Raw genomic sequence first — 16,751 nt, forward strand, 5'->3', positions numbered from 1 at the left:
GAATCTTCTTCTCCCATTGTGTCACCCTATCCTACTGTATATTATAAAACTGACAACGAATCATTTAGTGACCTGTTCTGTAAGTAACCCTGGCCGCCTTTATCCCGATAGAGTCTCGGTACATGCTACATAACGAGGCCACATCTGACTACTGACTTCAAATTGGTTATCCCTAGAATATACCATTTGTCTCTTCAGATTGTGGTAGGGGTTGAGGGGAGGAAACAAGACAACTGAACTTTTTAATCTTGTACTTGACTCTCCAACCTCATAGGTGCAGAACCTCTGTGACCCCCCCCTTCTCCACCATGGGTTAGTTGGCACTGACAGTGAAGACGCAGCCAAAGAGATACCAAAAGAAAGAGAAGGAAGAGCCATCAGAGGTCGATACACAACACGAGGAGGCCGAGGCGGCCAATCCAGACCCGCGGCCTCCTTTTATAAGAAGTCGGGGGATACACTGAAGATGTTTCAGTATTCAACAGACTCTCTGTAGGATCGAACTCCGTCCTCATCATCTTCTGCCTTCTTCAGAACGGCTGCTAGGACTAGAGAGAGGTTCATCACCCCGTGTGGGAAGCATGAGGAGAATACTGTGCTGATTGTTCGGTCAAGAGAGAGATAGACGGGAACCGACGTAATGAAAGCGGCGGCCCACGTGGTTCTGTGCTACGTAAGTACACAGTGTTTTCTAGTTCCGGTGGCTGGACTTACGAATAAAATTTACATAAAGCCTTTGAATATTTACACAGTAAGGTCTTCACAATGAGAAGCTTCATAACTTGTACTCTTCTCCAAGTATGGTCAAGTCAAGGAGAATGAGGTGGGCAGGGCATGTAGCACAAATGGGGGAGCAGAATGCATATAGGATATTAATGAGAAAGCCAGAAAGAAAGAGACTAATGGGAAGACCAAGACGTAGGTGGGTTGACAATATTAAAATGGATCTTAGAGATGGGGTGGTATAGATTGGATTTATCTGGTTCAGTATGTAGACTAGTGGAGGGCTCTTGTGAACACGGTAATGAACCTTCGGATTCCGTAAAATGCTGGGAAATTCTTGAGTAGCTGCAGAATTTGCGACTCCATGAGTAAGTAAGTAAGTAAGTAAGTAAGGTCTTTCATGTATTATTTACATTCAATATTTTAAGTAACTCAGAACAAAGACTCGTAAGTCGAAGTTCTTATATTGCTACTGGCGGAATACGTAAGGGAAAGCTTTTTTGTATATTACTAGGGTAGAACAGTAGAACATGAAAGGAAATATCATCAAGATGTTATTATTATAGAAAAAAATGAGAAATGAATACTATTTTCTTTTGCGAATATACTCTACAGAAATAAGGAAATGATTTTTCTCTACGTTTTGCAAAAAGAAATGTATGAGAATATTAAAGGAAATCGAACCAGAATCTCATGTTTAGTTCTCTTTGATTCCCGTGAGCTTTATAGATACAAATTGCATTTAAATTATTTAAAAATGGAAAACAGAGAGTATGATGATATGAAAGGATTTCTGCATTTAAAAATAACGAAGGAATGATGTCGTTACAGGGATATAAGCATCAAGAAATGCAGAGAATATAAACAATTATATATATATAATTAAAATCATGTCGTTACTTGTATAAAACAACATTACTCGTTACTAATACATATCCTGTGTCGATTTGTAATTAAATATTAAACGCATAATAAATTACAAAAACTAAGGGCACTGTCTTCTGAGATGTGAAGGCGTGTAGTTCTAGAAGTTAACAGACGTTTCGGCGGAACCTACTATCTCCATTTTCGTAGCCGAAGATATGTTAATCAAGCAAAAAACAAGATGACAGGCAGTCTGTAACGTACTGAATATATCTTCGACTGTGGAAATGGAGAAATGTCCGTTCCTCCGAAACATCAATGAAATTCTACCGGACTACACGGCGCCACATCCCAGAAGACAGTACACTCCATATAAGTACCTATCTGAAATGTAAGCAACGGGAGCTCCGTATCAAACACCGCACTCCTTTGTTTCTTTTATTCTTGACTAAACATGGAGAAGAGCAAGGAAGACGTGTACATCTACCGAATTTACAGTCTGCAGCTGTCTGTGATTTAGACTGTGCATCTGTACAAAAACCGTTGTCCGATCTGAGCATGCGTCAGCGCCAGCTGTGATGCAATATCTGGTCTCGTCAACCTTCTTAACGAACTTAACTTCTTCGATACTTTAACAACTTTCACTTGTCTGAAGACGCTACAGCATCATCTGTTCTGTAGCCAGCAGACCTTCACGTGCTTCGTGTGCACTCCTACAGCTAACACATACAGTCTTACTTACTGATGAAGCAGAGCCCTTCTTGGGGAGCCTCAAAATCTGCAGCTACTCAAGAATTTTCCATCATTTTATGGAGCCAGAAGGTTTATTACTATGTTCACAAGAGCCCTCCACTTGTCCCTATCCTGAGCCATATCAATCCAATCCATACCATCTCATCCTATCTCTCTAAAATCCATTTTAATATTGTCCACCCACCTACGCCTTGGTTTTCCCAGTGGTCTCTTTCCTTCTGGCTTTCACGCCAATATCCTACATGCATTCCTCTTCTCTGCCTTTCGTGTTACATTCCTTGACTTGATCATTCTAATTATACTAAAAATAAACTTGTTATGAAAATGCACACAAAGCCACGGACCTGGACGGATCCTCTGGATAAATATAGACAGCCACAAAAGTAAAAAAAAAAAATAAACTTTTCCTTGTTCTTAACTAATTAAGCAGGACGCCATACAGACGTATGGGGGAGTGGATGTACAGATCCAAGTTTTCTTGAACTCAGCACTAGTTGGAGGTGAGTGGCTAGCTACACGTCCCTGCTGTTTTACCCAAGGGGAAAGAGCCCCCGGTACCCATTGGATAGGAGATTGGGTGGACCCCAGATCCGGTCTGGACGACATGGAGCAGAGAAAATTCTTGACACTACCGGGACTCGAACTCCGACGACGTTATCCCGGCTCCCACACAAATACAATGCAGATTACACTGACATATTTATATTAATATACATGAGCTGTTAACAAAGAACAGTTTGCACCAGAGAGCAGGAGAGTCACTTGCAAAGTCGTAAATTGTACATGCAGGTCTAAGAAGGAAGTAAACGGAAGGGAAACACGGACATCTTACGTGGATTCGAGGAAACTATTTGCAAAATTCCATACACCATAACAAAATAGTGGGGATTTTGGTTTTCACAGCGATGATAATGATGAATTATATCCTAGAAGATAAAAATATATATAATAAAATCGCTTCCTTCCACATCCTTACTAATTCATTATTAAGAACTCCCTCCATTTCGACGTCATAAAGCACAGGAGAATTCAGCACGAAGTAAACTAAGAAAGAAAAATTTGAAATGATAAATGACAAATAAAATTTCAATGAAGAGCGAAAATGAAAGAAAATTGCAATAAATTCAGTACTGATTTGTTTCTAGATATATCCCAAACATTAGTCTTAAAAGACCATGGGAAACTATGAAAAGTATTAGAGTGTAGCCCATTGCTTGCTGCGTGGTATGCCCATCGCTTTCATGCTTGAGAAGTTGCGCATTACAGTTCAGCAATATACGCGTATTTTTAGGTGCGGGGCTGCGAAATGTATCAGGCTGTATGTGTCCCGAATTAATTGATCCCACAGCTTGACGAGTCAGTGATACGAATCCGCAAGATTACATGGGCGCAACAGAACAGGATCTCCTGGTTTTAATGCCGTGTATTTCGACAGATGTCAACTGAAGTTCGGAGGAACGTAGCCTCCATCTTCAGGGTGAAGAGCGAGGCAAATAAATCGCAATAAGCAGGTAATGGAGGTGAAACGTTCCTTAAAAACTTCCGTGGAATTCTTCTGATCCACAAGGCGTTACAAACCAGAAGATCTTAGCTGTTGTGGGAACATCGCATTCAACATCCATGTTCCTCATTTACGGTTTTATTAATTATTAAACTATCTTGAAGATGGAGACAGCAGGTTCCTCCGAAACATCAGTAATCACTTACGATACTATGTTATCACCCAGAAGACCATAATCTAATTTTTTTATCGCCACAAAATCAATGTTTCCATTTGGAGTACTTTTCTACAGAACCTTCTTGTTGACTGAATGCATCTTAGCTCAGGTGACACCCCTCACTTGACTACACAGACCATACAGCGTGGAATGTGACAAGAAAATCATTATGAATGATAAATTCCATGAGAAAGCAGGACGGGGTCATGGTCTATTTCAAGGCATCGTTCTAGCATTCGCTTGGATTTTTACTTACTTTTATCTTGCGAATCTGTCTAATATCCAAAGGGTACCGAGGGCTCTTTCCCCGGGGTTAAAGCGGCTGGGGCATGATGCTGGCCACTCCCCTCCAGCTAGTGCCGATGTTGAGAAAATTTGGATCTATACATCCACTCCCCCATACGTCTTCATGGCGTAGTGCTTAATTAGTTAAGCACAGGGACAACTTTACCTTACTTAGATATATACATATATTTATATATATTTACCGCAAATTTCAGGTTCTCTGAAGGATTTAATGTTCTCATAGCGGTGGTTATGAAGAGTCTTCTTCTTCTTCTTCTTCATAAGGCTCGACAGATCCGTTTCTTGAACGCTTCGGCCTGCTCAACATTTTCCTTCCAGCTACTTCTGTCCTGTGCATGAGTTATCCAGTTATAAGCTCCTAACTCCTTTAGATCTTCCCTTACGTCATCTTTCCATCAAATCTTAGGTCGGCCTCTCTTTCTTGTGACGTGTGGCTGCCTTTAACTGTTCGTCCAACCTCCATCTTTGAGATGTGTCCAAGCCAGCTTATTCTTTGGGCTTTGATGAAGTTAACTGTGTTCCTTCCTTTTATTAGAGTATCTAGTTCCTCATTTCTTTTAATTAATTAAATTACGAAGAGTCTATGTTCTGGAATATAATGTCATGCAGAAAGTTGAATTTAAATAGATGTTTCGGAGGCCCTTGCTACATGCTTTATGTTGATTTGTTGCTTTGCTTATCCTTCCACCGAGAAGACGAAGCCAACATATTCCTCCGAAACGTCGGTTGACTTTCAATAGACTACATGGCGTTATATCGCGGAAGACAGAACTGTTCTAAATCTCTTTGAGTTGCTCGCCCAAATAATATTCGGAAGACAATATGAATTATGAAGCTCTTTGCTGCGTAATTATAGGTTTGTCATTAGGTTCAAACCCTCCCCTTTGGGGCTTGTTCTCAAAGCCTTCCAGATCTTACTGTGAGAGACACAATACACACGGACGCAATGCGCTGCGTGCTTGTTAATGTAACAATGGAAAGTGAGAGCAGATCAGTATAGAAATGGTTGATCGTTTGGCGCTTTTTCTTCGTGCTTAACATCTCACAGCACGGCGACGTGGGTGAGAGTTGTATTCAGAAGGGAAGATGGCGTAACACCATACTCATTCATACACATAGCGTCGCAATTGGGTTGGCTTTCAATACCCATTATACTATGAAATGTTTGCCAGGGGCGTCAAAAAAATATATTCGTGTTAGTTAAACTTACCACATTTGCTCATTCTGCGCCCAGTCAAGAGCTGCACCAAATAAAGCCCCGAATTTAGCAACAAGTTCTGGGAATTGTCTACTTGTCTCTGATACGACACGGGCCACACAGAAAAAAAAAAANGAGGCGATACGTTCCTCCGAAACGTCGGTTAACACCACATATACACGGTGCCAAATCCCAGAAGACTTCTTTCTTCATAGTCACCGCCGTGAAAGCCTCAAATCTTACATCCGTGGCTTTAGTCCGCAAGCGAACTATACCGACCGAACGAGCGCCGCTTGTCGGCGAAGTTAGTGTTAACTTTAGCGGATAGAGGGTGTCGCGTGGTCAGCGCAACGATATTTTGTCTACAATAAAAAGAAATCCCCACGGCCGTTAATTTCGGTTTTCTAGACCGGAGCTGCTATTTGCTTGAAAAAGCTCCTCAATTATCCTCACGAGGCTGAGTGGGCCATGATCCAGACCCACTACTTCTCAGAAAATCTTATTGCGCTGGGAATCGAACTCGGGACCTCTGGATCTGTAGCCTCTGACCACTAGATCATAGAGGCGGCCAATGTCATAAACTTCATACAGACTGAATAGACCGTGTTCGATTCCCGGCTAGGGCAAAAGATTTCTCTCTTCTCCACAGCGTCCACTCCTGCTCTGGAGTCTGTACAGACTCCCACCCAATGGATACGGGGGTTCTTTCCTCGGGAGTAAAGAGGCCGGGAAGCGAAACGTAACACCACCATCTAATGCCGAGGTAAAAAAAGATCGAGCTGTACAGACATTCATTCGTTGCGCTGACCATGCGACACTCTTTATCCGCTAAAATTGACACTAACTTCGCCGACAAGCTGCAGTCGCTCGGTGGGTATAGTTTATTTGCGGACTAAAGCCACGGAGTTTGTTTTTATATAGGCATTATCTCATACGTCTTCATGGCGTGTTGTTTAATTAATTAAGCCCAAGGATAATTTTGTCATTTTTACCTTACCTTCATATAAAAATTCGAAAATTTCATACCAAAAAAAGACCTCGAATGGTCAGTGACCTGATGGTTGAACTAAAACACCATCAGTTTTTCCGGCCCTTCTTGTCAATAGGGTCATAGACATTGAAACCATTCGCCTGAGAAAATTGGGGTGTTTTTATTTCTTGGTAGAATTTGTGGTTTTCACACAGGTGGTTATGAAGAGCCCTATCTTCTGACTCTTAACGGACTATACGGCGTTTCATTCCGAAGATACTACCTTCATCCTGCCATTTCTATTTTATCCTCATCCTAATCTAGAGGCAGGACGACCGAGGGGTCGGAGTTCTATTCCCAGTGGGGTCAAGAATTATCTCTTCTCTACGTCGTCCAGACCGGCGCTGGGGCCCACCCAGTCTCCTATCCAATGAATACCGTGGTTGAAACGGCCGGGGCGTGAAGCTGACCATTCCCCTCCATCAAGTGCCGAGGTCAAGAAAATGTGGATCTATACATCCACTCACCCATACGCCTTCATGGCATACTGGTTGATTAGTTAAGGACAAGGACAACTTTAACCTATCCCAATACGAAATATCTACAAGGAATTTCAATTAGCAATATGTACATTTTTCCTCTTTTCACTGCAATCGTGAGATTTGTAAAGTCCAACGCGAAAGCAAAACTCTGTGTAAATAGCAATCACAGAATCTAACGACAATCTCCGATCAATGATCCGGTTTCTGAAGACGAAATGCCAATGTTTATTCTATCTCTGCAGAACAGGATCACGAGAAGCCAGTCTGGTTATTCCAGTCGGTACACTCACATGGAACTAGCGCGATGGGCAGGCCTCTGATCCCAAGAATTGGAATGTGGCAAGAGTGGCACTGCCTGCCTCACTTTTTCTGCTCCTAATCATTCCGATCCTGATAAGGGTGTCCGTGCTTCTACTATAAACGCAGTCCTATAACCAGAAATGTAACAGGAAGACAGAACAAGATTTTCTGCAATAACATACAAAGTTTAGAGCAAATTGGCAATAAATTGTCATCGGAAGTCTTCCGTGAATATCAAAGTGTAATGACTTCATAAAAAATTACGAATTGTTATTATGATATTGATTAAGAAGTGTTAAAGTTACGTAAAGCCGGTCACGGTAGCCGACCGGTCTAAGGCATGTACTGTCTTCGCTCGCTTGGAAACCGGGATCGTCGGTTCGAATCCTACTCATGGCATGGATGTTAGTTTGTGTGTGTGCGTTTCTCTGTGTTTGTGTACAGGTAGAGGCCTTGCGACTAGCAGCTAGTCACTAGCTGATCACCCGCCCAAGGAGTCCTACCGAAGGTGTAAGATCTAGAAAAACCGAAGTGAACGGAGAAGTTCATGGAGGTAGGCCTAGGCCCACTGGGGCTGTAGTGCCAAGGTAAAAAATTACGTAAAAGTTGTCTCCGTACTTAATTAATGAAGAACTATGCCATCACAACTTATAAGGGGGGGGGTGGAGGTATAGCTCCATCCTTCTTGAAGTCGGCAATAAATGGAGGTGAATTATCAGCTTCACGTTCCTTTCGCTTTATCCCCGGAGAAAGAGACCCCGGTACCCATTCGATAGGAAGGTACGTGGGACTAAATCAGATTTGTTAAACATGGAATTTGATTCCAATACAGTTTACAATTCGATTCTAGACGGTATATGTGAAAGTATATAGCTCTTCACTCACTCATGAAGCTGAGCCCTGCTTGAGAACTTGCCAATTGTGCAGCTACTCAAAAACTTCCCAACATTTTATGGAACCCGAAGGTTCATTACCGTGTATACAAGAACCCTCCACTGGTCCCTATCCTGAGCCAGATCAATCCAACCCATACCACACCATCCTATCTCTCTAAGATCCATTTTAATATTGTCCAGAACACTGCTATTTACTTTAATAAATTTCACTATTCACTTAATATTAAGAGAACGTTCAAAACAAGGTAGACAGATGAGAAGGACGTGTAGCAAGCATACGGGAAATAATAATTAATATATTTTGAATAGAAAAACTTAGAAGAAGAAAACTTCTGAAATACGTAGATGTAGATTGAATGATAATATTAAAAGGATTATAAACGAATGGGTTTGAGGCTTACGTATGTGGACTAGATTCAACTGGCTCAGGATAAGATCCAGCATTGGGCTCTTTTGAAAATGGTAATAAAACACTCAGATTCTGTAAAAAAAAATAAGGGCTATTTTAAGCAGCTAAGTCACTATCAGTTACTTAAAAAGAATCTGTATCATTGGTTAGTAAGTACAGATTGTAGTAATGTTTCGATTGGATAGTTCACGTTAAGCATGATGATAATTCTTGTTTTGAATTCGCCCTAACATATTGATCAGTACATGACATATATTGAAGCTACACGATGTAACAGGCGCTACTGGAATATTTTAATTACGTAAATTAAACCAGAATACTTTTGAATTAATTATTTGCAGTTAACTGACCTACCAGTAAGCGAGATTTTGTGTGAACAGTCTGTTTACTCGGATAAGACGTGTTAAGTTCGCACACGGTACACTGTGCACAATGGTAATGGCAGTGTATACCCTGTGCCAACAACACGCCCTACACGACTGGGTCATCCTTAAGTCAATACGGTTCTCAGAGAGCGCTCTCTAACGCGACGTTCTGGAACCTGCCACTTGCTATATGTTCCCCAACCCCCTCTTGGATGCATTCGGTGAGACATGCGTCGTTTTTACCTAAATATTTTTTCTATTTCTCTCCTCTTGTTTTCACTTTGGAGCATAGGGCCGATTTCTCAGTTTCATGGTCATTTTGCAGACGGTAGGACTCCTTGAACGCGTGATCAGCTCGTCGCAAGGCCTCTACCTAAACACAGGACAACATAAACACAGAATAAACGCATACACATACCAAATATCCATGCCTTGTATGAGATTCGAACCCACGATCCTTGCTTCTGAGCGAGGGAAAACAGTATAGGCCATAGACCGCTCGGCTACAGTGACCGGCATTTTTACCTACATAAACGTATTTACATTTTATAATTAAATATTAACATTCTATGACACGCGATAGCGCAGTCGGTATTGCGACTGCATACGGGCTGGAAGGCCGAAGGGTCAGAGTTCGAGTCCCAGTAGAGACGAGATTTCTCTCTTCTTCACGTCGTCCAGATTGGCTCTTGGGCCCACCCAGTCTCCTATCCAGTGTTTATGCTAGGCTCTTTCTCTGGGAGTGAACCGGCTGGAGCGTGAAACAAACCGCTCGCCTCTAACGAGTGCCGAAGTCAAGAATACGTGGATCTGTACATCCACTCCTCCATACGCATTCATGGTGTAGTGAGTAATTAGTTAAGCACAGGGACAGTTTTATTTTTTATATTAATATTCGATAGAGGCCGCGCCATAGCTCAAGCGGTTAATCGCTGGCTTCCCACAGCGGCGGCCCGGATTCGATCGCGGGTCTGGTCAAGTGGGATTTGTGGTGGATAAAGTGGCGCTGGGGCAGGTTTTCTTCGAGTACTTCGGTTTCCCCTGCCAATCTTCATTCCACCCATTGCTCCACAATCACCCTCATCTATCATCTGGGGCTGGTACAACAGACCAGAAGTGGCCGCAGTACAAAGGACTTAGTCCCACCCCACTAGCAATAAAAAATATTCGATAGATGTTAGAATATTAAGGCAACGAGCAGGTCTGTTTAACGGTAACGCTCGTAACTTCGTATGCGGGAGGCGCGGTCTGAGTTCCACATCGCTGCTAGGCAACGAATCGGTAAACACATTTTTATGGCAACGTATAATTGTTGGAGGTGTAATTTTCTATGCGGAATATGTCGTTTCAGAAGAAAAGTAGGTGATTAGTATTTCCCTAAACTTCTTGTTGTGGTTTTGTAGAACAGTCACGTAATGCATGATTTGTATGTCATCTGTTTTCCTCAGTGATGACATTCCTGGGGTACTTACGTCTAACTCATCTTTTTCCTTGTGGCCTTTCCAAGTCCGTCTTTGTTAACAGACCTTCTTGTAAATTGAAAAATGCCGTCTTTTGTGATGTGGTTCCGTGTAGATATTTTGTTAACCAACGTTTCGGTGCTCACGCTGGTGTATCGCTCGCTGTTTTCTTAAATCCTGAAGACTGAGGTGATACGTTCCTCCGAAACGTCGGTTAACAAAATATCTACGCCGCGCCACATCCCAGAAGACGGCGTTCTTCATAGTAACCACCGTGATAACCTCAAATCTTACTTCTTGTAAATTGTTAAAGCTATTTCTCGCCAACTCCTGTTGTTTTGACATTAGGTCACATAAGAGAGACAATCCCATTTTGGCTACGTAACAATAATTTCGTATAATTACGTATGAGTGATGATATTATACTTCTGTCTGTGTTATTCACCCAGAAAGTTCAACGGCTCCTGCAACGCTTTCGCCTCAAGTTTTGCAGGAGTTCTCCATATGAATAGCAGGTCTCCGGAGAATGGCTGTTCTGCGTCTGCTTGCTGAATGCTAAGTGTTCTCATAACCTAACACGCAAGGGGAGATAAACCACAATTCGTTATTCACTCCCAGGGCTCGCCTTAGTTTAGACAGAACATGGGCTGAAAATTAATCCAGAAGCACTTTCAAACATGTTATAGCTAAGCGGTTTGCGTCGTGTGATATTAAAATTCTCATTTTACGAAATGTGAATATTACTGTGTTGCAATGTGTGACGTCGTGTAGTTTTGTAGATATTTACAAGTGATTGAGATAAACCTACTATCTCAATCTTCATCAAATCTTTCACTTTTCTACCTTGAAAGAAGGGTTAGATTTTTTCTCTCTCTCTCATTTTGCTTCCACTTTGGAACATTGGGTTGATTTCTCAGTTTCATGATCATTTTACAGGCGATAGGACTCCTTGGATGGGTGATCAGCTCGTCGCAAGGCCTCTATCCGAACATAGAACAACACAAACACAGAGTAAACGCATACACACACCAAACATCCATGTTTTCTGTGGGATTCGAAACCACAATCCCGGCTTCCGAGCGAGCGAGGACGGTACATGTCTTAGACCGCTAGGCTACCGTGATCTGCAAGAGTTGGGCACTTCCTCCGAAATGTTTATCAGCATCTACTAGATGACTAGTTGGCAGTCAGCTTGTCTGCTCCATGGAGTTCGGTTTTAACATATTGCGTGGCTCGAGACACATGACAATTGCCACAGATATACGCCCTGTAATCTTCCCTTGCCTTCATAAACGGAAGAATTTCCTTGTTTCTTCCTTAATAAATTGCATTTTGCGTAAAATTCTCCCGATAATTGTTTCGAAATGGTATGCATATTCCCGTAGCCCTATGAAGTATCCATTCATATAAATTATAATTAACAATTCAATTCGTACCTCACAGGAGAAAAGTATCTCCACTTCGAAGACCAACCGGTTAATGATTCCTATTGAAATAATTGCTGTTAATTCTGGGTAGAGTAAGAAATATATAAACGTAGGCTGTGAAACAAAACGATGAGTTTCTTAGCGTTAGAAACCGGTGGTGTACATAACATTAATCACTGGGCCTTAAAGCTTTAATAGGCAGGATCCTTCAGTTACCTTCTCGAAATCTCGTAACCGACGTTTCCTTTGTGATTAATTACGTACCACATTTATATGCAACTTCCACCCACTTATCTCCCAGGAGTCCTCAGATTCCCCATTGATAATTCCTTCAAATTTAATTGCATACCTCCTTCGTGCATACTGTCCTGCAGTTACCTCATTGCAAATCTTATAACTACAGATATTTCCGTTCAAATTTACCGCTCATCTTTACAATGAATACGTTTCTCCAGCCTCTCTAAGTGAACAATTCTCACTGATATATTTTTTTAGTTTATTGCCAATATTGTTGAGTTCGAGCCTCGATGTTCTCAGCCCCTGATTATGTCACAGTGTTGCTTGACGCTTCCCTGTGTTAATTAACATGTTAGGGGCTACACGTGTGAAGGCAGAGGCATGCAATGACGCCCTAATACACTGTTTATCTGCTGCCAATCATCTGTGTAAGCCTGTTTGACCTCCACGTATTCTCTGTCCTCTTCCAGTGTCCACTCTCACGGAACACAGACTCTCCTGTTTCCGGTTAGAGCAGTGAACCGAGCAAGGAACTATAACCTTGACTTCAAACGCCTACTTTATCTTACGCAATACTTTCCCCAATTTTTTATTATGACCAGTTCTGGTTCTCGGATATTTTAATTCTTATCGAGTGTGGTTCTTGGATGAAACAAAGTTGTGAGATAAAGCTATTAAGGAAACAGAAAACTACAGCGACAGACGTGATGTAAAGTGGGGAGGATACATGAAAGTTTATTTTTAAAGGAATTTAATAAGTCTTATGATCTAAATTTGAATATTCGTATCATAAACAGACTGCGACAGAATTATATTCTGCCCAAATACTGTGACATGCATATTTTTAATATTAATATTATTTTAGTATTCTCTAGAGGAGTTCCACATTCAAGATATGTCAAACCCAGGAGAATGACTTCCTGATATCAGACAAGTCTAAAGCTTCGTACCGAAAATATACTATTATCCTAATACATCTCACATGTCCCAACGTCTAATAATCATTCGGCACGGTAATAATTCGGCACGAATATGAAGAGAAATTCCCAACGCTTCTGCGTACGTGCAGATCTAATTCCAATCTGAACCTGGAGACCGGGTATGCATGAAAGAAGTAAAGTTATCCCTGTGACAGGCCGTGGAGGCCCCTAGGGTTGTGAGACATCGAGGCTCCCTCATTTTCTTGACAATCTGCTCACAGATGGCGGTGAGGGTGTCAGCCTTACGCGTCGGCCGCCCTTTATCCCCAGGAAGTTTCCTGGTACTCATTTCTGTTAGAGGTTGAGTCGACCCCAGGGAAGGAGAATTGAGGAAACCAATGACGTCATCGGGAATCGAAACCGCGAACTTCCGCCCCCAGTGCCTCAACCAACTAAGCTACCGTAGGCCCCGTATTAACATACCATCGACACAGAAGTTGGAACTTATCAGCTTGATGACAGAAATGAAGATCTACTTTCGAAATGTTGTGTGGGAAGATGTACAGAGAAATGTAACTGCTTCACAGATACTGAGACACCTAGCTGGAATGTGATTTTCAGCACAGTCTTCACCTGACTTGGTTTCAAGAGTGCCGGGCAACGCCTATGCAGGATCAGTATTCCTCCTGTCACGTGTCGCAGATTACATGGCCAAAAGCCACGCCTGATTCTGCAATAAACACCAGCTTCGCTGCCAACGGAGCCCTGTAACGGCAGTCTTTTGTGAAGACGACACTAACCCGCAATTCGCAAAATCTTAAAATGTGCTCTGTCGCTAAATAAGGAAAATCCGAGTGGCTCAAAAAGTGTCGAGACATGTTTTGAATCATTTTTGACGTTAATTACGATCTTATGAACTAACTCCATGGATCTTAGTCCTTCTTCAGAAGTCGTAAGTTGCTCACTCGCTAAGGATATTCCAGACATTTCATGGAATCCGAAGGTTCATTATCGTGTTCATGAGAGCCCGTCAGTGGTCTCAATCCTGAGCCAGATAAGTCTGATCAACACCTCAATACTAATTCTCCATCTAAATATTATCCTCCCTTATAAATGTCCTCCTAGTGGTCCCTTTCCTTTTAAAATCCTGCGTGTCCCATTTTCTCTCACATATGCTACATGTCTTGTCCATCTCATCTTTCTTAACTTGATCATTCTAATAAAATTTGACGAGAAGTAGAAGTTACGATGCTCCTAAATGCGAAATTTTCTTCGGCCTCCTATTATTTCATAACGCTAAGGACACGCAGTAGCGTAGTTGGTTGAGGCACTATGCTACAAGCCAGAAGGTAGGGAGTTCGATTTCCGATGAGGCCATTGGATTTTTTTAAGTTACCTAATTCTTCCAGCCGCACTATGGCCCTGAGGTTGACTCAGCCTCTAACAGAAATGAGTACCAGGAATGTTCCTGGTGTCGGTGTGTAAGGCCGACAATCTCACCGCCATTTGTAAGCCGATTGTCTATAAAATGAGAGACGCTTGGCCTCTCACATGCCTATGGGACTTCACGGCTTGTTGCAAGGATAGATTTACCTTTTTTAAAGAAAAATATTTAATTATGAGTCTTTTATAATCATAAATATCTGTACCATTGTTGTCTGGGATGTGATGTCGTGCTGTCTGGTGATATTTATAGACGTTTTGGAAGAACGTGCTAAAAGCGTCTTCTACTTTGGAGACGAGGACAGCCTGTTCCTCAGAAATATCGGTTGATAAGCATTTACCAGATTATGCAGCAACTTGTTCGAGAAGACAGTAGTCTTCTTGGTCTCTACTATGAGAACTTCGAACACGACTCGGAAGGAAAACCTGTCCTTACTAACGGAGCCTGAAGACAATCTCGTAATAAAATCTGCCGGCCATAAAATTTGTTCGTCATTTATTGAACGTCGCGATAGTTGACGCTATATATAGTTTATGTCATCAATGTCGTCCTCTCTGACACATCTCGAGGGATTCTAAGAATATAGCTTTTGAAGTAGAGGTCGAAATTTTTGATATTACTTCTGGATTGCGCGTGGGAAGTTAGGACACGAGCATCTAGGCAGTGGTTGCAGCTGCATTATGGGAGTGAGGACGATGACTTTGACTAGCTCACACACTCTAAATTTGTTCCTATAATTAATTATTCAACATGGTATGAAGACGTGTGGGGGAGTGGAGGTATACTTCCATCATTCCTGTCCTCCACTCTATACCTTGTTGAATGATCAGTTTCACTCCCTGGCAGCTTTATCCCAAAGGAAATAGCATCCTGTACCAATTGTACGAGTATAGAAGGCTGGATGGGCCCCTTTGCGGGTTACGACGCTGTGGAAAATTATCCTGACTGGTAACCGATCCAATGCCCTCCAACACCGAGTCCATGTGTTAGTCGACTCTGCGAAATCCACTGTATATTCTGTTGAGAATGACCAGGTATAAGAAAACAGACAGTACATATACAGACACGTATGAGATCTGGTACCACCAACATGTTTGAAATGCCAGAGAATTATTTACAGACATTAAGCAGCTGGATCATGGGGCCTTTCATTAATAATATCGTCTCTTGTAAATTCTTTCCATGAGGACAAAATTTTCAATTCATTTCTGGAGGCAGTCAGGATTTCAAAGCCCTATCAACACCCTGAAAGTAATATTTAACCGTCACTTGTACACAACACACCAGAATTGTTGTCCACTTATTGTAATTATCTAGCAATATCAAAGTCATTACAATACACTGGATGTCAAGATCTTTAGGTAATGAAAGGATAAGTTGTGATCATGATAAAGCCGTCTTCAGATCACACGCTTTATGCGTCTCACTAGATATGTTAACTCACTGTAATTTGTGCTGTCACGTTCATAAGTGGAAATATTAGTAACGATAGAGGAAAAGTTGTCCCTGTGCTTACTTAATTAAACCATAGACCAGTAAACGCGTGGGGAGTAGGGGAATAGCTACATAATTCTTATCCTCGGCTTCAGGTGGAAGACAGAGATCACCTTCCCGTCTCTTTCGCTATACCAGCAAGGATACAGCACCGCTACTCGCTGTACAGGAGGCTGGGTGGGCTCCACAGCCGGTCTGGACACCATGAAGAACAGAGAAGTCTCTTGCCTTTGCCAGAATCGAACCACGAGTCCTCCCGCCCAGCTCGTAATCCATCGCTACACTGATATATAAAAAGTTGAAGCCATCCCTGTAACAGGCCGTGAAGGCCCATAGGGTTGTGAGAGGTCGAGACTCCCACATTTTCTAGACAATCGGCTCACGGATGGCGGTGAGGTTGTCAGTCTTACGCTCCGGCCGCTCTTTACACCCTAGAAAGATTCCTAGTACTCACTTCTGTTAGAGACTGAGTCGAACCCATGGCCACAGTGCGGCTGGAACGATTAGGTCAGTTTAAAAACTCCAATGACCTCATCGAGAATCAAACAGCGACCTTCCAGCTTGTAGCACAGTGCCTCAACCAACTACACTATGTTATAACCCCGTGACTGAGACATATCACTTGAAAATTAAAGCTGAATTTAAAGTTGTTATTAAAATCAACATCAACGCAAGAAACCCCTTTCTGAGCCACAGCCTTCCTTAGAACATTCTGCCACATTTGA

General features: G+C 42.1%; 1 protein-coding gene across 8 annotated transcripts in view; it reads left to right on the forward strand.

Annotated features, from left to right (window-relative positions):
- The first annotated feature begins 436 nt into the window (after nucleotides 1-436).
- LOC111866205 (collagen alpha-2(IV) chain) overlaps nucleotides 437-16,751 on the forward strand; it is a 65,811-nt gene continuing 49,496 nt past the window's right edge. For all 8 annotated transcript variants that reach the window (XM_023854933.2, XM_023854939.2, XM_023854940.2 and 5 more), the window contains exon 1: nucleotides 437-673. In XM_023854933.2, the coding sequence (XP_023710701.1) occupies nucleotides 641-673 (33 nt within the window). In that variant the 5' untranslated portion in view covers nucleotides 437-640. The remainder of the gene's footprint in view (nucleotides 674-16,751) is intronic.

The sequence above is a fragment of the Cryptotermes secundus genome, unplaced genomic scaffold, assembly GCF_002891405.2.
Source record: "Cryptotermes secundus unplaced genomic scaffold, Csec_1.0 scaffold682, whole genome shotgun sequence".
NCBI lineage: Eukaryota > Metazoa > Arthropoda > Insecta > Blattodea > Kalotermitidae > Cryptotermes > Cryptotermes secundus.